This window comes from Anolis carolinensis, chromosome 1 (genome assembly GCF_035594765.1).
Source record: "Anolis carolinensis isolate JA03-04 chromosome 1, rAnoCar3.1.pri, whole genome shotgun sequence".
NCBI lineage: Eukaryota > Metazoa > Chordata > Lepidosauria > Squamata > Dactyloidae > Anolis > Anolis carolinensis.
Window position 1 is genome coordinate 11,555,471 of NC_085841.1, and position 22,975 is coordinate 11,578,445.

General features: G+C 39.3%; 1 protein-coding gene across 4 annotated transcripts in view; it reads right to left on the minus strand.

Annotated features, from left to right (window-relative positions):
• Positions 1-22,694, minus strand: part of vrk2 (VRK serine/threonine kinase 2) — a 74,850-nt gene extending 52,156 nt beyond the window's left edge. For 2 of the 4 annotated variants that reach the window (XM_062970268.1, XM_062970261.1), the window contains exons 1-7: positions 22,551-22,694; positions 18,709-18,849; positions 12,545-12,600; positions 11,406-11,475; positions 10,993-11,080; positions 10,242-10,350; positions 7,954-8,046 (exon numbers count right to left, since the gene is read on the minus strand). In XM_062970268.1, coding sequence (XP_062826338.1) covers positions 7,954-8,046; positions 10,242-10,350; positions 10,993-11,080; positions 11,406-11,475; positions 12,545-12,600; positions 18,709-18,844 — 552 coding nt within the window. In that variant the 5' untranslated portion in view covers positions 18,845-18,849; positions 22,551-22,694. Of the gene's footprint in view, positions 1-7,953; positions 8,047-10,241; positions 10,351-10,992; positions 11,081-11,405; positions 11,476-12,544; positions 12,601-18,708; positions 18,850-22,550 lie in introns of those variants that run through there. The other 2 variants (XM_062970264.1, XM_062970273.1) reach the window with 2 other exon arrangements.
• Between the last annotated feature and the right edge of the window lie 281 nt (positions 22,695-22,975).

The window sequence follows — 22,975 nt, forward strand, 5'->3', positions numbered from 1 at the left end:
GAACCTTTTATCAACATGAAAAGAAATTTCCTATGGTCATTTCTGCACTGTCTGAGATAGCGGTAGTGATTTGCGAAGCAAGCACAGCTCTCCTCTCAACCCGAGTTTGGAAACATTACTTCTTCTGACCACTTTTCCCTGCCATACTTAAAATACTTTATTGTAAGTTAAAGAACTCTCTTTAAATTTAAAATGGAAAGTTTTTAATTTTTCACAAAAGTACTGCTTTGAGGGGGGGATTCTGGGAGCTATCTTCCTCTAAAAGTATTTTTTTCCAGGGTCTACTCTCAACAAGTTTTCTTACTGCACAATCATTAATCAGCTTGACTTGTGTGTTGGGGATATCACATCATTCTCTTTTGATCTAAAAAAAAATCAAGTTTTCATAGCTTTTCTTCAGAGAGAGCACAATCACTAGTTCCCGTTAGAGAACATCCATCAAATTAGTGGCACTTACATGATTCAGACAATCTCTTACATGATTCAGACAATCTCTTCATCTGTTGATAGTTAGTGAGTTTAGGGCATGTGCATGTGGGTTATAACCCTTAAGTGGGTTATGGCAAGCCCATGAATTACATAGGATTTTCTTATACAAGGAATATTCAGAGGTAGTTCTGCCAGTTCCTTCCTTGAAATATAGCCTACAGCACCTGGGATTTGTTGATGGTCCCCCATCCAAGCAATAACTTGGGATGACCCAGATTAGCATCCAAGATCAAACAGCATCTGGTGTCTTTAAAACAGAGCTTTCCAACCATTTCAAGTTGCTGACACACTAGATATGCATCATTTCGTGACACAGAAATTTGGCTTTATTATCAAACCAGAGATTAAACCAACTTCTCATAAGAGATGTGTATACGTACGTAAATTGTAATAACAAAATGGGTTGAACATACAACACAGTTCATGAAAACCTTATTTTCAAAAAATTATGATTTATTGCTTATTTCACATAGAGGTTTCTTGTTAAGTTCATGTAACACACCTACACACTGCAGTCGACACACTAATGTGTCACAACACCCTGTTTAGAAAGCTCTGCTTTAGAGTATTTAGGACAAGTTTCGGGCAGACATAAATAATTGCACTAACAAAAATCAAATACTAAGAAAAGCATATACATGAAGCAAACCGAGCATAAAATCATCTAAAACACCAAACAATCCCCAAAGCTGGAAACAGCCATTTAGCTACCATAGCCACCTTTTTGTTTCAACACTAAGACTTTCCAAAATGGGAAATTATTAGACAAGCTCTTTTATTTATTGTTAATGTAGCAATTTTAAACCAGTTTAATTGGTGTTTTAATAGTATAATTGCATTTCAATGCATAATTTTACTGTGTTTTGATTGGAGCCTTTTTGTTTTGAAATTAAATTATGGTTAAATACAAAATTAATTATGTTTAATTAAGCTGCCAGTAATCTTGACCTTGGGTGAAAGGTATGATATAAGGGAAATAAATAAAGAAAACTTCATTACGATGCTAGAACAAACATTAAAGGCACCATAAGATTAAAATTATGGTTACAGAATAATGTAGCAACCAGAGAGCTTAAGGAAAATAGCACCCATTAAAAGCTTGGCAGAATAAATAGGTCTTCGTTGTTCCAACATAAAAGGCTCTTGGGACAATTTCCTAAGAGGGTCCCATCAAAAGTAGATCATCCCCACTAAGACAGGTTCTGTTCTATTGAAGAACACAGCAGCCAAAGATGGGCATACACAAATGTAAGAAGAGAAAAGTGGTATAACATTAAACATGCTGCAAAAGCTGGCATGTATTGCTTTTCCACTGGCATCTGATCTCCCGAGCAGCAAGGAAGAACGGCTGCAATAGAATCTATTTCTCGGACCAGAAAATTGTTTGACTTTACAAAAAAAAAGTGCAAGCAAGAGTGCATAACCTTATACGCTCTGCTCCAATTGCAAATGCTTGCAGAATTTGGAACTGAGCCCTCGGGGGCCTAAAATAATAGCGGAAAAGAAAAGCGATGGAAATTATAGGTCATTGGCTGGTAAGGAGGAACAGATTTGTACAAGCAAAGGAGCAGAAGCTGGGTTCTGTTAAATTAAGAAAAAGCGTTGTAGGCAACACTCAGCCTCCCTCCAATACGACAGCTTTGCAGTCATACAGTCAAGTCCCTCTCTACATTAGAAGCAGCAAAATGTAGCCCCTCAAATGCTTTGGGGCTGTAGCCCCAAAATCTCTCACCATTGACTATTCTGGTAACATCTGGAGGTTTGCCAGATGCTACATCTCCATGGTGGAAAGCAGTGTTTTCCAAGCTATATGACGTGGGGATTGGGATCTATTGCGCCTTGGTGGCTTTAGTGTCATATTTGTGCTGGAAAATCACCAGAAACTCTCATTTGTAGACTATCACTGTAAAGGATAAACCATGCCATGATTTCAAGCCCAGCATCCATCCATTCATCTATCCCAGTCAATTAGGAAGATACACAATACATGTGGTCAAGGGCATGTATTATTAGGAGACCATTTAGCCACAGCTGAGACAGCTGTCCTTGAAGTTTATAGGGCCACTCCCAGCCAGCTTAAGCCAAGGGGAGAGAAAAAAAACTGTCTTAATTTGCCAGCCGATAAGTTGGAGAAACTACTTTCTGTGTCACTCTTAAACTAGTTTTGTGTTCTCCTGGGAGGCAAATTCCTGCCCTGAAAAATATGAGCAGCAGCAGCAGAGTGACCTTGCTCTTAATTTAATTATATTGCTCTTGATGTGCCTCTTTCCTTTTCTCTCTCTCTCTCTCTCCCTTTTAAAAGGCAGTCAGGCTGATTCTGTTAAAATTACTGATTCTTGTTTGTGCTCCAGGCACATTTACAGTCTTGGGATGGCTGGTCTATGGTGCTCTCTCTATGTCTCTTTCTCTCTCTTTTAAGGACACATCATTTCTTGCCCCAACATCTCCTTCGCCAATCTGGAACGTGGCATCAGGCCTACAGCTCTCTTCCTGCAGGGCAACAGCTTTTAAAGATTATACTGATTATATTTCTCACCTGACAGGCCTGTACAAACTGTGATACAAAGATTAAAGACTAGAGGCAGTGTTTGGAAATCTGGGACACGGCATAAAGCTTTGTCAGGTTGACCGACTCTATTTTCTCCTGCATCCTCTAGTGGATTTGTGTTGCTGGGTATCCAGCCTAGCTGAGCCAGAAGAAAATGATGCATCAAGTCAATTTGAAGGAAGAAACATCTTAGTGGAACTGACTGAAGCCACCTTATTGTTGAGCTTAACAACTTAAAAGGGTTTCCTGACCCAGATATTGCATCAATCCAGCTAGAGAAGTTGTTTGCTTATTTCTTTTTAAAACAAAAACAAAAGAACCACAAACAGCAGTTAGCCAATATGCAATTTAGACTTTTATTAAAAGTCAAAAAGCTTGTTCAATGTTTTTCAAAAGTAATTTAAATCAGATTTCCTTTTTTAAAAAGTAAGACAAAAAGATTCTGATTGAACATTAGAATGAACTTCCCGACCTGAGAGCAGTTCTTGTCAGGGCTAGTGATGAGGATGAAGATGAAGGGCTGCCTCGCCGAGCAGGACCAGGAACCTCAGGGAAGTAGGGACACAGAGTTAGGGAATATTCGGGAGCTCCAGAAAACCGATCAGGAGTTAAGCAATCCAGCTAGGTTGCAATTAAGAACTGATGCCATCCAAATGAGGAGATCTAATTGGTTGGCTCAGAGGAGGGCCAACAGGTGAGAGCACTTAGGAAAATAGGATAAATAGCTGGAGGCTGGAGCTAATAGTTTGCTGGAAGCAACGTTTGTGATACTGCTTCAGCCTGAATAGCTGATGGTCAACTCTTGGATGGAACTCTGATGACTGGACTACAACTTGAGTTGGTGAGATGGGTTGGCCTTGACCCCTGGAAAGAACACTGGGATATTTATATGCTTTGCCCTTGTTGGGACTGCTTGCTGTGTATGATTATCGACTGACTTTGACTGTGAGATGGTTAATGGCTGCATTATTTATTTATTTATTTGCAGCATTTATATTCCGCCCTTCTCACCCCGAAGGGGACTCAGGGCGGATCACATTACACATATAGGCAAACATTCAACGCCTTTTATCATAGAACAAAGACAAGACAAACATAGGCTCCGAGCGGGCCTCGAACTCATGACCTCCTGGTCAGAGTGATTCATTGCAGCTGGTTGCAGCTGGCTTGCTCTCCAGCCTGCGCCACAGCCTGGGCCCGAGATTAACAGAGATTCTGTGTACAACTGAACCAATCCATCATGGGGCTCAAAATATGGTGACATTATCCTGTCTAAGGAGCTCCCGGTGGCGCAGTGGGTAAAACTGCTGAGCTGAACTTGCTGATCAAAAGGTCAGCGGTTCAAATCCAGGGAGCGGGATGAGCTCTGTGTTATCCCCAGTTTCTGCCAACCTAGCAGTTTGAAAACATGCAAATGTGACTAGATCAATAGGTACCGTTCCAGCAGGAAGGTAACAGCGCTCCATGTGGTCACGCCGGCCACATGACCTCGGAGGTGTCTACGGACAACGCTGGCTCTTTGGCTTAGAAATGGAGATGAACACCAAGCCCCAGAGTCGGACTCGACTAGACTTAATGTCAGGGGAAAACCTTAACCTTTTCATCCTGTCTCAGCATTTCTTGTTAAAAAAAAATCAAACTGGCTGATTCTGGTAAGTCTTGAGACAAAAGTCTTCTAATTTATTTTCTTACGTGTACTGAGCGCCTCAAGTAACATTTTGAAATTCGGATCAGCTGTTCCAACTATCTTAAAATTCTACATTGGAAGAACATCAGAGATGAAGGCTGGAAGATGTATGGCCAAGCAACTTTGAGCAAATCTGGTCAAGCTGGGATAGCTGAAGGATATGCAAGAAACACATGGCTACAAATATTTTACCTTTATCTATAGAGCATGAGATTGCCTAAATCCATGTTTTTAAAAATAAATCTTTCCTCTTGGTACATTATTATTTTAAACCAATCCTGTTTTAAATCAGTTCATCAGAATTGTAAATTAACATAGTTTTACGTGCCAACAATAGAATTACAATACTTCTCCCTGAGACTAGATCCAAAAGGTCGGGCATTTTTATAGAAAGAAAACACAGTTTTCCCCATTGCTATTCTCTTTTAAAGTTTACCTCTCTGGCCCCACAAATCCAAGAGGTTTCAACCCATACCTTCAAATTCTGCAATCCTCTGCAAACTTACTTTGAAGTAAAGGCAACTCGACAAAGGGACACTAGCAAGAAAACATGCATCAGGTCAGATCCCTAGCAGCAACAAAGAGCTGACAATATACAATAGTTTGAAAAATGCTTTGAATATGCAACCTAAGCAAAACAATCAGCACCTTCTTTTAACACAGAGAACCAACTTCAGGGTGGTTGCACATTTAAGAGGCTTAGAGATGAGAAAACAGTTCTTTTGTCATGAAAGGCCAGTGAATGGCCTTGTCCCTCCCTGTATAAGCAAATGGATGCATAGATTTCAGAAGTCACTGAATTCTGATCCTCTTGTAATCCCCTGCACACAATATAGGAGGTCAATTAAAAAATGCTTTCAAGTCCTTCCCACTACAGTACTAGTAAACAAATTACTTGAGTTTTTAAATAAATCACAGAATCATAGCTTTGGAAGAGACCCCCTGCCATACAGGAAAAGCAGTCTATGTTGTGTGTTTTGGCTGCATTGTTGGCTTACATTGAACAACGCATAGACAACCATTAGAAAAGACAGTAATGTAACTCTAGACTGTCACATGTTTCAGGAAACATATAGAAACACAAACCATAGTGTCGAATGATACTGAAAATGAGATGAGAAGTATACACATGTTGGTTGCAACCCAGGATCTTGAGAGAATCTGTACTTGCTATGAACAAACTAGCTACTGAAAGATCTAGTGGTTTCTTCCAGTAGAATGAGAAGGTACAACTGGTCAACAAGATGGTTGTTTAGCATGCCATCCCACCCTTGGCTTGAATGATATGGGAGCAACAAGCCAGAATCCATGAGCCACAAATCCATCTTGGTTTAAAATCCTGGCCTGTAAAGAGTATCTCAACTCTGCTTCTCAGCTTTGAATGCCATGATAAATACACTGGTTTGTGAAGCTCAAGAGTGAGAAATAATCTTGCCCAGCTTCTTTTTGAGAGCTCTGAATCACTCTCATTTCCCAAGATGAACAATACTAATTGGAGAGAAATTATAGTTCTTGGGGGATTTCAAAAGGTTTTTAAAAGCAGCGATTCTCCTCTAAAATAAGCAACAAGTTTTAATTGCATGTATGTGGGCAAATACCAGAGAGTAGCAAATATATACCTGTTCCGACTTACATACAAATGCAGTTTAAGAACAAACCTATATAACCTAAACCTATATAACCTATCGTATTTGAAACTTGGGGACTGTCTCAACACTGCTGCAGCTGCATGTAGAAAGCCACAGTTTGCCTCCAAACCTAAAAGAATGGGAATAAATGTGAAACCACCCTTTTCTAGATCTTAATTTAAAAAATAGAGGCCCTTCTGCAGATATTAACACACAAAATATTAGATTCAGATTTCTGCCTTCCTAGCTGTCCTTCCACAGGAGCTATATTCAAAAACAAAGTATTCTGAGCAACTTGTCTTAATGAGTCCCCAAGGGGAGATAGGGCAGGATACAAATAAAGTTTATTATTATTATTAATAGTTATGAAAAATGTTCAAAACTATGCAATAGCAAAGACTGGATAGCAAAATGAGGTTTGTTATTTTCACACACACACACCCATATATGCAGGTTTACAGCTTCAAGAATAAGGAAGCTAATGTCAAAATATTGGCACAGTAGTAGCAAGAACCATACTGGGAAAAGAGCATTACGAAATGAGTGATATATCTCGCCATTTGGTTTTTCAGTCAATGGAGCTGCCATATAAAACCCGATGAGATATATTGCTTTGTTAGCTTAGTAATAAATTCAGATCACCACAGTATTAGCAGGCCAACTTAATTAGGACACAGAACTCAATGACTGCGTTATTAGCAATAAAGCAGCAATGAACTGTAGCGCAGAATGTAAAGCCTGATCTTCCCAAGGCATTCCTCCCTGGGGCCAAGAGGTTTGCATTGGCTTCAGTGACACTGGAAAACAGCAAGTCTCATCAAGCTGCCCTGCGCATGGGCAAAATCCTTGTCCTTTTGGATGGCATAACTCTGCACACATGTCTTGGCAACACACAATACACAGTGAGATCATTTGTCACTGCACCTCAAAAAACAATACTCTGATGTTGCCATTTCAATTTGAACTCTATGGTTGGCCCTCCACGTTAATGGGGTTAAGGGAACAGGACCCTCATGAAAGTAAAAAAAAATACAAATGGAGGAATTAGTAATATATAACCTGTAATATTGCCTCTCTGGGAATTTTAGGTCTTCCAATACAGGGTTGTTGTATGTTTTCCAGGCTGTCTGGCCATGTTCCAGAAGTATTTTCTCCTGAAGTTTCACCCACATCTATGGCAGGCATTCTCTGACTGCCATAGATGTGGACGAAACTTCAGGAGAAAATACTTCTGGAACATGGCCATACAGCCCGGAAAACATACAACAACCCTGTGATCCCGGCCATTAAAGCCTTCGACAACACATGTTCCAATACAGTTCTACAGATTTCTTATAGGTAACACTTTTAATCAAAACTGTGAATAATAAAATTATCCAAATATGGGGAAGCACAGAGCCAAAGCACTGTTTCTCTCCGCAATAAATGAAGTGATTTTAGTAAGGTTTTTTTCTTCCTACAACACTCATCACTCCCAGCCAGCATGGACATGTTATTATGACACATCCAAAGGACAGCATGTTGGGAAAGCCTGAACTAATGCAATGACAATAAATGGAACAATAAAACATTAGGAGAAAGGGAATTCAATATTTATTTACCTCATGCGGATTTCTGTAGCCCAAAAGTAAATTTGCTGCTTTAATATCTCCATGAACGTATTCGTTTTCATGTATATATTCTAAGACATCCAACTGTTAGGAAGGACAAAAAAAAGTTACAAAAGAAACCAGAATTCCTTATTTGTGTTATAATCATCTCTGTAAATATTTCTTTGACTAGCAGCTTAGCAAATTTTAGCTGTTACATGATAAGGTGAAGAGGAAAAATATGACAGAGCATTTTCTTAAGATGAACAATTGAAGAGCTAACTAAATACACAACAAAAAGAACACTTCTCTCTAGCAGAGAACTCTAAACAATTTCTAAGAACAGGGATGTTATCTTGTTTTCCAGATAAGAACCTGCTCTAATTCTCTGTTTATATATGTGTATGAATGTATTTAAGCCACAACATATTCATGGCTAATGTGGCTTGCAGCACTAGCTCTTTACTCTATATGCAATGTAACTGCTTGATTACCCATAGGTCATATCATAATCCATAATTTTGGCTCCAAAACCTGCCTTGGACATACATCAGGTCAACATATACATGAGTGTATATACAGTATGTTGTTTCTTATTTACATATATAGGAACCTATTAGTTGTAGCATCCAATGAACAACTGAGACTTATTACTTTACTAAAGATATGTAGATGGAGGAGGCAAAAGGCAGCGTTCTTGCACCAACCTTGTTTAACATCTTTACTAAGATCAGCCACAGCCACCACTCACAAAGAGCTTTTATATATGCTGATGACCTTGGCCTAACAAAATGAGCAAAAGTCTTTGAAAACGTTGAGAACCTGCCCTGAAAGACCTCTCCCACTACTACAAAGATAACCACCTGAAGCCTAACCATGCCAAGACACAAGTGTGTGCTTTCCATCTATACAATCGTGAAACCAACAGGAAACTGAAGGTTACCTGGGAAGGCTAAGAGCTCAAACACTGTTCCCATCCTAAATATCTCAGCATCATCTTAAACCAAATGCCAACATTTAGGAAACACTGTGTGAACACCAAGCACAAAGTAGCTGCACACAATAACATCCTGTGGAAATTTACTAATAGGGCATGGGGTGCAGACCCAAAATTAATAAGAACATCAGCCCTGACCTCGTCTTACTCAACTGCTGAGTTTGCCTGGCCCATCTGGCATAAATCTGCCCACGCAAAGCAGGTGAATATAGCACTGAATGAAACATGTAGAATAATCACAGAATGTCTTAAACCTACACCTGTTGATAGATTCTGTAAGCTAGTTGGCATTGCCTCCCTGATGTGCGACAGGAAGTTGCTGCCAATTGCAAGAGAAATAAGGTTGAACACTATGAAAGCCATCCACTGCATGGCTATCAGCCTCCTCCCAGTAGACTTAAATCAAGGAAAAGTTTCATGAGAACCACCACTCCTCTTAATGTATCTCTAGCAGCAGCAAGAATATCCCTGTGGGCAGCAAAATCAGGCAATTCTAACTGGATGCCCCCCCCCCACAAGGGTCTTCTTCCAGGGGCAAACCAAGAATGGACAACTTGAAGTCCCTGAACAGACTCAGAACTGGAGTTGGCAGATCAAAAGACAGCCTGTCAAAATGGCACTACCTAGAAGTATCCTCCACCTTGTGCAACTGTGAAGAACAAACAAGTCAGCATCTGTATGCATGCCCAAAATGCTCTGCCTCATACACAGAGGAAGAACTTTTTAAAGCAACAGTCATTGTTGCCCGTTTTTGGTCTAAAACTATTTAACAGCTTGTGGTTCCTTTAATTCATCAGTTTCAAACTTCTCTATTTATGAAATGCTTTGGACACAAAATAAAAAAAAACCCTAAAGATAAGTGTCTATGGATCTGGTCAGCAGTTTGGATGTGACAGCAGAAAGACCACTATATTTTAAAATAATTTTACACTTCAATGCGGCAAATTGTTTAATTGGGAGATTTATCATCTTTTTTTAGCTTTATCTCATTGTAAGCTGCCTTGGGTCTCCTGTCGGAAGAAAGGTGTGATATACATAAAATAAAATGTGAGCACAAAATAAAAGTATAAGTTAGACGTCCTTTTAAATGATAAAATAAATATGTAACTCTAGGCTCAAGGGAGCAACAGAATAGACTGCTGGAAAAGGTTGCAAAATCCCTTCCTTAGAGGTCTTCTTTTCAAGCAAGAATGCACAAACATCTGTCAGAATTTCAGATAACAAGTATCTAGGACAATGGCTTAAATGCAATGGTCTGGTGATTTCCTCCCAGCTTTATACTGCCATAAGAGCAGATACCTACCATTCGTACCCCAATCTGCAGAACGGTTTCCTTGTTAAGCCTTCGGCCTCTCCTTTCAAAGATGGTTTGCAGATCCTCTCCTAATCTCTCCATCACCATAAACCTGTAACTATTATGACAGAAAGGAAAGTTGTCAGGTCCTGTTGCCTTATGACTTCATCAACAGCCTAAATACTAATCAGTTAATTAAACTGACTTTTAATAAAGCCAGCCATCATAAATAGGAGCAGTTAGTAATAAACTACAACTGGATATCCATGGAGGATACGTTCCTGGGCTTTGAATGGATATGTGAAACCACAATAAATGTGAATTCTATCAAAATGAAAGACCTATCACCCAAGAACATCACAGAGCCATACAAAAAGACCTAGCAAATGCCTAGAGATTGTGTATTTTGTGAGATGTGGATAAATGAAACCATGGATCCCACAGATATGGGAGACAAACTCCAATTCTCCAGATTCCCAAGCACAGCTTTGCTGTATGAGATTGCTTACCTAAAATGTCAAGGAGAATAATAATTGAACTCATCCTTCTTCATGCAAAGTATGACTTGGGGGTTCTGGGAGCTGGAGTCCAAAAAGGTTTTTCCCCAAACTTTGCACTCTGCCACTGAGCTAAACTGGATGCTATTCACACAAAGCAATGATTCCAAGTTGTTTTGTATTTATATGCGACCTTTTGGTGGACCGCAATGGACAAATGTCTTAACATATCTCTCCATCTGTCCATCCACCTAATTGCTTACCTTTTGCCATTGTGTTCAGCCTGGCCTGATCCCCAGAAGACCGGGATACCTAAAAAGGCCAAGCCTTTTGTCCTCATCCACCTCTTGACTGTCAAAAGAAAACAACCAAAAAGAGAGATGTTTTAAATATATATGGCTTTATCTTTAAGGGTTTTCAAACTGCCATCAGAAAACATTATAAAAATGTATGCCATAACTTTTTCAGAAGATAGACACAAAAAATTAATGACTGGTCTGTGTTTACACAAACAAAAATGATATTTTAAGACAATATAAACCAGGCACGGGCAAACTTGGGCCCTCTGGGTGTTTTGGACTTCAACTCCCACAATTGTGGGAGCTGAAGTCCAAAACACCCAGAGGGCCCAAGTTTGCCCATGCCTGATATAAACATTAAGTGATTATATACTTACTATGCTCTTGTTTTGCAGCTCTCTGATAAAATTTCAGTTCAGAAAACAAAGGTCCATTTTCGAGGTATTCCTGTATTTAAAAGGAAAAACAAATTGATGTCTCAAGCTGAAAGTCTTTTCCATAAAGCGAAAAGACTTGGAAAAGTTGCCGTAACAACACAGAACTCTACAACAGGTAAGACCTGAAGAAAGGATATAGCATGCTTTATAGAAAAAGAGTAAAGACACACATATCTGTCTATAGCAATTGGGTCCCCAGGTGTTTTGGGCTTCAGCTCCAACAGTTCCTAATAGCTGGTAAGCTGGCTGGGATTTCTGGGAGCTGAAGTCCGAAGCACCTGGAGACCCAATAGGTTGGGAACCACTGATCTATAGCGCACTTATGCAGTGTAGGCGAACCTAGATTAAATTTCCTCTTAAACCATAAAGGTTGCCTATTGCTAGACTACTCCTATTAAGCAGTAGACCCTCTGGATTGTTTTTAGGATTCATTCAGCACTTTAAGTATTACACCTGCTGTATAATTATCCCTCCCTGATAACTTGATATTGCTTTGCACCTTGGCCTGGATCTTTTGACCCAAATCGGGATTTTAATATTATTGTGTATATTGACTTTTATGACTGTTTTTAATCATGTTGAAGTTTTACTGCTCGGTTTAATGTTTTATCTGATTTGTGCTGTCGTGTCAGGGCATGGCCCCATGTAAGCCGCCCCGAGTCCCTCCGGGGAGATGGGGCGGGATATAAGAATAAAATTATTATTATTATTATTATTATTATTATTATTATTATTATTATTACTCCACATCATTACTGTGCAGGTAAGAGTAAATACTGTATATATAATAGAAGACACCATCTCGAAATTCTTACAAATACACACATACCAAAAAGTTAATTACCCCATTTAACTTCCTATTGACATACAGGTGATACAGGGTAGTTTGGTTTTCTTGGAATTATTTGTCTCTTCATCTTGTCAAGAGGCTAAGTGGGCTATTTATTCATGGCATTAATTTTTTGCCTCTCAACACACCAATAGCCATTAATAATAATCTAAAAATGCTTTCATGAAGTTATATAAAGCCTGTACCATAACATGTTAATTTTTTAAAGATTAAGATTTATGGGAATTACCACTTTGATGACATGCATCGCATCATCTTTGACCGGAATATCAAGACGAGGGGAAGCTGCAAGACAGAAGATGGGCAGAAGGTTGGGCAAATTAATGTTACTGAAGCATTATTTAATACTGAACAGAATTTAACCTAAAAGCAGAAGATACAATGCGCCATGGGCCACTCAATACTATAGTCTTGTTTTAATTGTCTTCTAATGTTTTAATAAGAAGTTTTCTGGACATTATTGCAAATTCTTCAGAGATATTTACTTATCCTGACATTTTCTACATTCATTCTACAGCGTAAATATACCCCTTGTGTACATCAGAAATAAAAATGTTGCCATTTCAGCCACCCATGTGGACAATTTCAGAGTATTAAGATTCCATATAAGAGATGCTCAACCTATATAAATTTGGCTACCTAGCTGATATTGAGTTGGATAACTGGCTCATCTTAATCCAAGTATTGTTCTTGCCAACTAGTCTTACCTTAACTCTGCTAGTTAGAAACTGAATCTAGGACATTTTTGTATGGGAATCATGTGCTCCACTCCAGAGCTATGGCACCCCCCTACAGCTTTTATTAGTTTTAATAAGCAAAAGTAACACGGGAGCACACTTCTGGAGGAAATTGCCTTCTCCTCTCCATTTGCCTACAGCCCAGCACCACGGCACCCAGAGGTCCGACAAAGTAATGTGCCATTTTCGCTTGCCAGTTGCATCCTGCCAACTTTCCACTTGCAGCAGATTTTCTTTCTGTTTTTGATGGCAATCATCTCTTTGAATAATGGTAGAAACGTCTGCAGTAGATCTTAGGGACCTGGTTTTGTAGGCAAAGTTTACACAGTGGGAAGAGTGAAAACCATGCTATTGGCAATTAAATAGCATTCCCAACCCCTGTCCGCAGCTGATCTCATTGCTGCTGCTGGAGGTTTTGGCAACTGATCCTCATTTTGCAAACATCAATGGCCTCAAGAAAGTGAAATTGCGTGTATGACTGCTTGCATGCGAGCATGCCAAGTGTTGAGGGTTTTAAAAAAAGAGAGAAATCCAGTGGTTATGAAAATTTGAAGAGTAGCAATTTTCCTCTGAGGTTAGCTTACACTTTAGCATCGCAATCTATGTGGTGCCTGTGATTTGTAAGCATTTTTCAAGATCAGAAGAAAAACATGAAAAAGTTAATTCTTTTTCTCCCTCTTTTGTATTTGGCTTCTTGTATAAAACCATTGCTTTTCTTCTGATTTGCTGTCATGGTTTCCCCCTCCCATTGCCATTTTCACCTGCTCTGCTCTTCAGCACCAGATTCTTCCTACTTTTGGAAGTTAAGCAGAGTCAGCCCTGGGTAATACTTGGGTGAGACACCACCAAGGAATACCAAGTGCTGCAAGCTACATTTAGAAGAAAATAATTTAGGGTATCCATAACACCTACAACAGAGCATGCTGTCCATTCAAACCTAAATCAAATTGCTCCTTCTATCAAGAGTAGACCCAATGAGTCAACTGATGAGCAGGAAGCCAAGACCCATATAAGATCTACTCTGAATGGGACTAGTGTTTAACTGATGTCAAGTCAATGTCAACTTATAGTGCCCCTACCAATGGGAGACCGGAATTACCCTGTTTAAATCCTGGAAACACAGGGCTGTGACTTTCTTAATTAAGTCTGTCCATCTGTAATAAAGTCTTCTCCCACTGCCTTCAACCTTGACCAAACAATACTGTATTTTCTAATTAGTCATATTTCTCACGGTATGTCCAGAGTATGATAGTCTCAGCTTAGCCATCTTGGCTTCTAGGGAGAATTCAGATCCATTTATTTGTTTTGTTACTTGTCCACAGTATCCAAAGAACCCTTCTCTAGCAACATATTTAAAATGAAATGATTTTCTCCTTCCCAAGTTTTCACTGTCCAATTTTCACACGTTAATAATGTGCACCTACATACCTAATGGCATGGTGATTTCTCTCATTTTAAATAATTGACAGCCTGCCTTCCAGAAGTTGTTGGAACACAGCTCCCATCCTGCCTGTACTGATGGGACTGCTGGAAGCTGCTTTCTCACAGCATCTGGAAAGCGGCATGATTCCTATCCTATTTTGGATGAAACTGTCTTAAGCATCGTATTCACATCTTTATGCTACTCCCATTCAATAACGTGTGCACATTTCTATTAAAGCTAGACAGCACAATGCTGAAGATAATTTATTTCTATGTTTTCAGTTGCATTCAAGACGTTTCCAACTTATGGCAACCCCAAGGTGAACCTATCCCCAGGTTTTCTGGAGCTTAAATGAGTCTCCTAAATATCACGACTAAAGTTGCCACTTCTAGTTACAGAAACTCTTCTTTGACTTTCAGAGCTGACTTTAACCTTAGGAGCAAAAGTGATGCGCTTCGGCATTTTTGGATGCCCCTCTGGGCTTTGGAAAGCTTAGCGGCGCTATGCATGGTGACTCCTGGCATAGCTTAGCTCCTGACCATCTGCTATCCTGTCTCCGTGCCCATTCAGAAGGTGGTATGCCAGTTTCAACAGGGCGCTGATGCCAATCATGAGACAAGTTCGGGAGTATCTTCCACAACACAGCTCCTGCCACAAGTCTGATGGCAGGTGAAGAAAGGAATACACAACCTTGCAGCAGTTTGGCAAATTGACTTGCACACTTCTTATGTGACACCCCCAAGAACAAAACTTCTGTGGCATCATCTGACACAGAAATATGAGTCTTTGGTCTTGTTCTTCTTAACCAGCTGCAAGGATTCTCAGAGATAGAGGACAAATTAGAGTATTTCCACACAACCTTTGTAAGATACTTAGGAATCACTGAATCAAGGAACCGAGTTGGAAGGAGTCACAAGAGTAATCTTTTCTAACTCTGTGACATACAGAAATACAAAATGTATGCACTACTGAAAGATGCCCATCCAACCACTGACTAAAGGAGAGTCCACCAGCCTCCAGGACAGTCCACTCTGATATCAAACAAATCTTACTGGACTGTTTAACGATGTTACATTGTGTACTGGAACAGAGACAACACAGATATTGTGAGAATCAGTTTCAATTTAAATAAGGAAGGAAAACATGTGCCCCTTGAGACTGCAATTCACAGCATTCTTTACCACTGGCTTTCCTAGTGAGGGCTGCTGGGAATTGCAGTGCAATGACATCCATAATGTCCGAACCATAAATGTTTTTTAGGCCTTTCAGTTTTTAATATGTGGTTTAAAGTACATACTTTTGTTTGATAAACCTAATGCTGAATACATCAAGTCATACTATCAACAAAACCATAAGCAGCAACAACCAATATAAAAACCAAAATAGGATCAAATACCAATATGGTAATCTTATATGACGTCCCTACTAAGCAAGCAAAGCAACTCTGTGAGATGTGGCCACATCTCTAATGTACTGTAATGCTTTAAACCATCTTGAAAGAGCATGAAGCATGCCTGCTGAAATAGATGAAGTGTGACAGGCTAAGATTTACAGTGTCCAGGGGCTTGGCTCCAGTGCCAAGCACAGCCCTCATCATGATTAGAAAAACAAGAATAAATTATGCAAAACAGTAAGAAACACAAAATGTCATGCAAGATATAGACATGTATGTGTATGTGTCTATCTCTGCTTTGTATGACATTTTGGTGATTTTTTAACTGTTTTGTGTAATTGTATATGTATGTGTCTTTATTGCTTGCACAAACAATGGCTATAGCACTGCCTCTTAAGAAATCCAGAAGGAAAACATGAAGACGAAAGTCTTTCCACCTGTCTTCTCCCCAGTAAATGGCAGAACTTTGCCTCTGGATGGGGAGGTTTCATTTAACACCCTTGATCACTTATCTATCATCTGTTTTCAGGACTAATTTTGGTATAAAAACTGCTCTTGTCCCTGATGCATTTCACCCTCTGGATCAGTGTTTCTCTACCTGAGGGTCAGGACCCCTGGGAAGTCATGAGGGGGTGTCGCCAAAGACCATCAGAAAATACATATTTCTGATGGTCTTAGGAACCCCTTTGGCAGAGAAGGCTGGATATAGGTGAACTACAACTCCATAATGCAAGGTCAATGCCCACAAAACCCTTCCAGTATTTTCTGTTGGTCGTGGAGGTTCTGTGTACCAAGTTTGGTTCAATGTCAATGTTGGGGGAGTTGAACATGCTCTTTGATTGTAGGTTAACAATCAATCCCAGCAACTACAACACCCAAATGACAAAATCAATGCCCCCTCACCAGTATTCAAATTTGAGCATATTGGCGATGTGTGCCAAATTTGGTCCAGTGAATGAAAATACATCCTGCATATCTGATATTTACATTACAATTCATTACAATAGCAAAATTACAGTTATGAAGTAACAAAAAAAAGTATGCTTAGCAGTCATAACAACATGTGGAACTATATTAAGGGATCGTGGCATTAGGAAGGTTGAGAACCAGTGCTCTAAATGCTCTTAAATTTCTTAGCCATCTTTATGAGAGTTGTTTCCCGGCCACCACAATTTGTTTCAACTTGCAATAAATGATCAATGTAGGGCCTCAGACCTCTATATTTGGCCATCAAAATTGAAATCACAAGGAAAGTAGAGGCTTGTAAAAAAAAAGGTCTCCTCCAAGGTTCCTTTTTTTTTTAACTTACGCAAGACTTACTCAACAGGATTCTTCCATGTCACATGCATACATTGTTTATGTTCACATAAAATGTTTGCTGAAACATGTTGCACTGATCTTCTTTGTGGTTAGGAACCTATCACTATTCAGTCCATATTATCCATGCCTCTAGTACCAAATTTGCTATTAAAGGAGGGAAATATCCGCTTGGATAACTGAGGCAGACCTGTACAACAATGCAATGTAAATGGAAGATACCTGGGGAGTTCAAGGGAAAGCAAATGCTTGGTATGGAGAAGGTGCAGGTTCAATTGCTGACATGCCCGGGCAGGATTATGGGAGGAGGCGTTTGAAATTCTGGGAAGCTATTGCCGCCAGACTTTATAATAATAACTTTATTCTTATATACCACCGCATCTCCCCAAAGGGACTCAGGGCAGCTTACATGGGGACCAAGTAAGTGGAACAAAAATTAAAATACAACATCATAAAACACATTTACATTGCAAGGCATAACCACATAAAAACATGTAAACCATCATTAAAAACATAACCTCAACAAGTGACACCAACTGATACTGATACTTTGGGTGCATCTATACGGTAGAATCAATGCAGTTTGACACTACTTCAATTGCCATGGCTCAATACTATGGAATCACGAGACCTGCAGTTTTTGAAGGACTTTAGCTTTTGCTTATGAAAGAATGCAAATATATCCGCAAACTCCAAACACCAGAATTCCGCAACATCAAGCCATGGCAGTTAAGTGGCTGCAAACTGCATTTATTCTACAATACACATGCAACCTGTGTTGACAATAATGGGATATGGTGGGCCACTGGTTAGATTTGGCATAGGCAGATTCCTGTGTTCATAGGTAGGCCACTAATCTGTTACTAGATGCCCTTCCACACAGTCATATAATCGAGAATATCAAGGCAGTTAATCCACAATGTCTGTTTTCTGCTGGGTGATCTGAGTCCACACTGCCATATAATCCAGTTTGATGTGGATTTTATACAGCTTTGTGGAAGGGGCCTAGGTCGTGTTTAAGGGGCTTGTGGTTAACTTTGGAGCCCCTGTCTTCTCCAAGAAAATATTTCAAATCCCAGATATACTGTATATGGTTGGTGAGCTAAGCTATTAATTATCCTTGCTTATTTTCCTTAACATACTGTTGCTTGCTAATCAGAGTGTTGGTGTCATGCAGTACACATAAGTTTCACTTTTCATTTCACATCTTTGGCATTCGGATCAAGACAGCCTGCCAAAATGCTGCAGTTCACTCTTCACCAGACAAAGAAAAGGCAAACCATAAAAGCACAGCATTTTTCTAATTACAATTACTATTTAATGCAGGATTACTTCAAAGGATTGTCATCTCTCTGCCTCCTTCATCCACATTTCCTCACAATTCCCTTCATTCACCAACTACTGGCAAAAATACAGTTTTAGAGTAAATATAATGTTTATTAATACTCCTTTCATTACACCAAATTATTATTTCTTTTTGGAGGGTGGGGAATACCATCGAAGAGATCATAGCGATACTTTACCTAAGTAGATCAGCCCAAATCCTCCCTGGGCAATCATAGGACCAAGTCTCCATTCTTTCTTTTCATTATCTTTCAGGATAACTCCTTCCAGGAGAGGAACAGGGAGGTTGCTTTTTCCTTTCCTTTTGGGAGGCATCTCACCTTATTATGGGATAATAAAACGGGCAATTGTTAAGAAAATTTGCATGCTTTTCAATATCCATCCATTTCAAAATACGTTTAACAAACCTTTCCCCATGGCATCTCTTTGAGACCAATGGTTTCCCAAACTTCACATCATCATTCTGGGTTTGGTTCGTCAGTGACCTATGTACTACAATATTTAATTGCAGGCCCCACTTTTTCCTCAAAAAGGAAATAGGGAGGAAGAAATCTAGAGTCCCCTTTCAGACAGATTCTTATTTTAGAAAGAGTTTTTGTGGCTGTCCATTCACTTCTCCAGATGCAATTTTATATCTGAATATGAACTGATATCAATGAAAGCTCATGCTAAAATAAAAATCAGTGAGTCTTATTTATTTGCCATATATTTGTATCCTGCCTTTCTCACCCCAAAGGGGACTCAGAGCGGGGCACATAACCTCTGATCATTGAGGTTTGCTTTGATTCATTTTAATGATTTTTTTATATTTTATTGTTTTTAATTGTTTAATTAGATTATTTATAGGTTTATTGTGTTTTAAAGTGTGTTTTTAGTTGGTTAACTCTGTTTCTGCTGGGCTTGGTCCTGCATGTAAGCCACCCCAAGTCCCTCTGGGGAGATGGAGGCAGGATATATATAAAAAAATATTACTATAAAGGCATAGTTTGATAAACTTATTCATCAAAAGAAGCCAGTGAAGCTTCAGAAGCGTGCACAGATGTATGTGTTCAAGTTTCTTATTTTTTTATTTACTACATTTATATCCCGCCCCTTCTCACCACGAAGAGGACTCAGAGCGGCTTACAAATTAAATTTACATACAATATTATATTATTAGCATAGCACAATACTGGCATTAAATTGCTATACTGTACTATATATATATATTATAATATTATTAGTAATATTACATGTAATATATAATATATAATTATTATTATATTGTATTAATTAGTATTATATCATATTACAATATAATATTATCAATATTATATGTATATACAATATATTATATTATTACATATTATTGTAAATTATATTGTGTGTATGTATATGTGTGTATATATGTGTGTGTGCGCATAACATGTTTATTGGAGTTTTTAAAATATTTTAAAGCTATGGATGTTAAACCCGTGGCTCAATACAGCTGCCCATTTATTCCCTTGTGTATATTTGAACTTTTTTGCTTGACAAAGAAACCAGTGAAGGTGGATTGCTGTGAGTCTTCCAGGCCGTATGGTCATGTTCCAGAAGCATTCTCTTCTGACGTTTCACTCATATCTATGGCAGGCATCCTCAGAAGTTGTTGAGGTCTGTTGGAGACTAAGCAAGTGAGGTTTATTTATCTGTGGAAGGTCCAGGGTGGGGGAAAGAACTCTTGTCTCTTTCAAGCTTTCAAAGCTTCACTGGCATTGAATGGCCTTGCAGCTGCAAAGCCTGACTGATTCCTGCCTCAGGGAATCCTTTGCAGCTGCAAGGCCTTTCAATGCTAATCAAGGTGATTACTTGAAACATTCACACTTGCCTCCAGCAGACAAAGAGTTATATCTCCCACCCTGGACCTTACACAGATATATAAACTCCACTTGCCTAATTTCCAACAGACATCACAACCTCTGAGGATGCCTGCCATAGATGTGGGCGAAACGTCAGGAGAGAATGCTTCTGGAACATGGGAAAACTCAAAGCAACCCAGTGATTCTAGCCATGAAAACCTTCGACAACATGCCTTCGACAGTGATGCTTTGAAAGCTTACATACATAATTGAGTGCTTCTGGGGGCCCTTCCACACAGCCCTATATTCCAGAATATCAAGACAGAAAACCCCACAATGTCTGCTTTGAACTGGGTTATCTGAGGCCTGAATAAAAACCCACATATTTCTGCTTTGAACTGGAATATATGGCAGTGTGGACTCAGTTCAAAGCAGGTATTGTGGGATTTTCTGCCTTGATATTCCCGGATATAGGGCTGTGTAGAAGGGCCCTGAGTCCACACTACCATATATACCAACCTGAGAGCCAGGAAGATAGTTCCATCTTGTCTCCTGTGCCATAGCAACATGCTATGCTAATTATATATATATATATATATATACACACACACACACATATATTTATACATATAATTTATAATAATTTATAAATATATAATATTGTATATACATATAATATTGATAATATTATAATGTAATACAATACTATACTAATAATAATACAATATAATAATTATATATTAAATGTAATATTACTAATAATATTATCATATAATGATATAGTACAATATAGTAATTTAATGCTTATATTGTGCTATGCTAATAATATATTGCATGTTCATTTGATTTGTAAGCCACTCTGAGTCCCCTTCGGGGTGAGAAGAGTGGGATATAAATGTAGTAAATAAATATATCCTAGTTCAAAGCAGAAAATGTGGGGTTTTATTCAGCTGTGTGGAATGCGGCCTGAGACCAATCAATAGATATGCAACGTGTGGCTCTTAAAACTTTACGGCCTAATAAATCTCCCCTGTGTTTCCTTCCTGCAGATTTCAAGTTGCTTTGGTAATGACTTATCTGTCCTTAAGGGTAGCCTTCTCAGGGCCCTTCCACACAGAAATATAACCCAGAATATTATTTATTTGCGACATTTATATCCCGCTCTTCTCACCTTGAATGGGACTCAGGGTGATTTACAAGTATATAGGTAAAGATAAAGGATTTCCCTGACGTTAAGTCCAGTCATGTCTGACTCTGGGCATTGGTGCTCATCTCCATTTCTAAGCCGAAGAGCCGGCGTTGTCCGTAGACACCTCCAAGGTCATGGGGCCAGCATGACTGCATGGAGCGCCGTTACCTTCCTGCCTGAGCAGTACCTATTGATCTACTCACATTTGCATGTTTTCAAACGGCTAGGTTGGCAGAAGCTGGAGCTAACAGCAGGCGCTCACTCCGCTCCTGGGTTTAACACACTGAGCCACCGACTATATTGCAATATTATTAGTAATATTGCATGTAATATAAATATACAATAATAATAGTGAATTATAATTATTATTACATTGTATTACATCATAATATTATTATCAATATTACATGTACAGTACAGTCTCGCTTATCCAACGTAAACGGGCCAGCAGAATGTTGGATAAGTGAATATGTTGGATAATAAGGAGAGATTAAGGAAAAGCCTATTAAACAACAAATTAGGTTGTGATTTTACAAATTAAGCACCAAAACATCATGTTATACAACAAATTTGACATAAAAAGTAGTTCAATATGCAGTAATGCTATGTAGTAATTACTGTATTTACGAATTAAGCACCAAAATATCACAGTATATTGAAAACATTGACTACAAAAATGCGTTGGATAATCCAGAACGTTAGATAAGCGAGTGTTGGATAAGTGAGACTCTACTGTATATACAATATATTATTATATATTATTATATCATTAAATATCTGCTTTGAACCGGGTTATCTGAGTCCACACTGCCATATATTCCAGTTCAAAGAAGATAAGGTGGGACTGTCTTCAGCTGTGTGGAAGGGGAGTGCTGGTGCCTTAGCAAACTGTAACTCCCGCCCTTTCCGGAGTCTGAACAGTTAAAGTGGTACCAAACTGCGTTAATCCTCCAGTGTAGATGCACCCCAAAGAAAGGAACTGTTTCTCCTCAGACCCAATATCCCAGGCACCTACCCCACAAGAAGAGGGTCTTTTCCTCTCTTTCTCTCCCGGGTTAAACTCCCCTCTCTCTTTCTCTGGGCTGCCTTCTTCTTCGCCCACTTTCCATTCCTCTTGTCTCACAGGAAGGGGAATCCTTCCGTCACGTGGCTGGGTGGGAAGCATGAATGACAGCGGAGGGAACGCTACGTCACAATCGCGGGGCGGGGCTACGCGGGGGAAAAAAGAAAGAAAGAAAGGCGATTGGTCGACAATCCACCGCGCGCGGCGTCTCTCCTCCCAGGCCAGCCTATCAGAGCGAGCCGCCTCTTTATTCAACACACAAGCCGGATAAACTCTTGGCGGGAAAAGAGGGTAAGTGGGAAAAGGCTATTTACTTAGCGTTGCTTGTTTTTCAGTGATTGCATACAGGCGAGGATTATTATTGCTGCTTGGACATA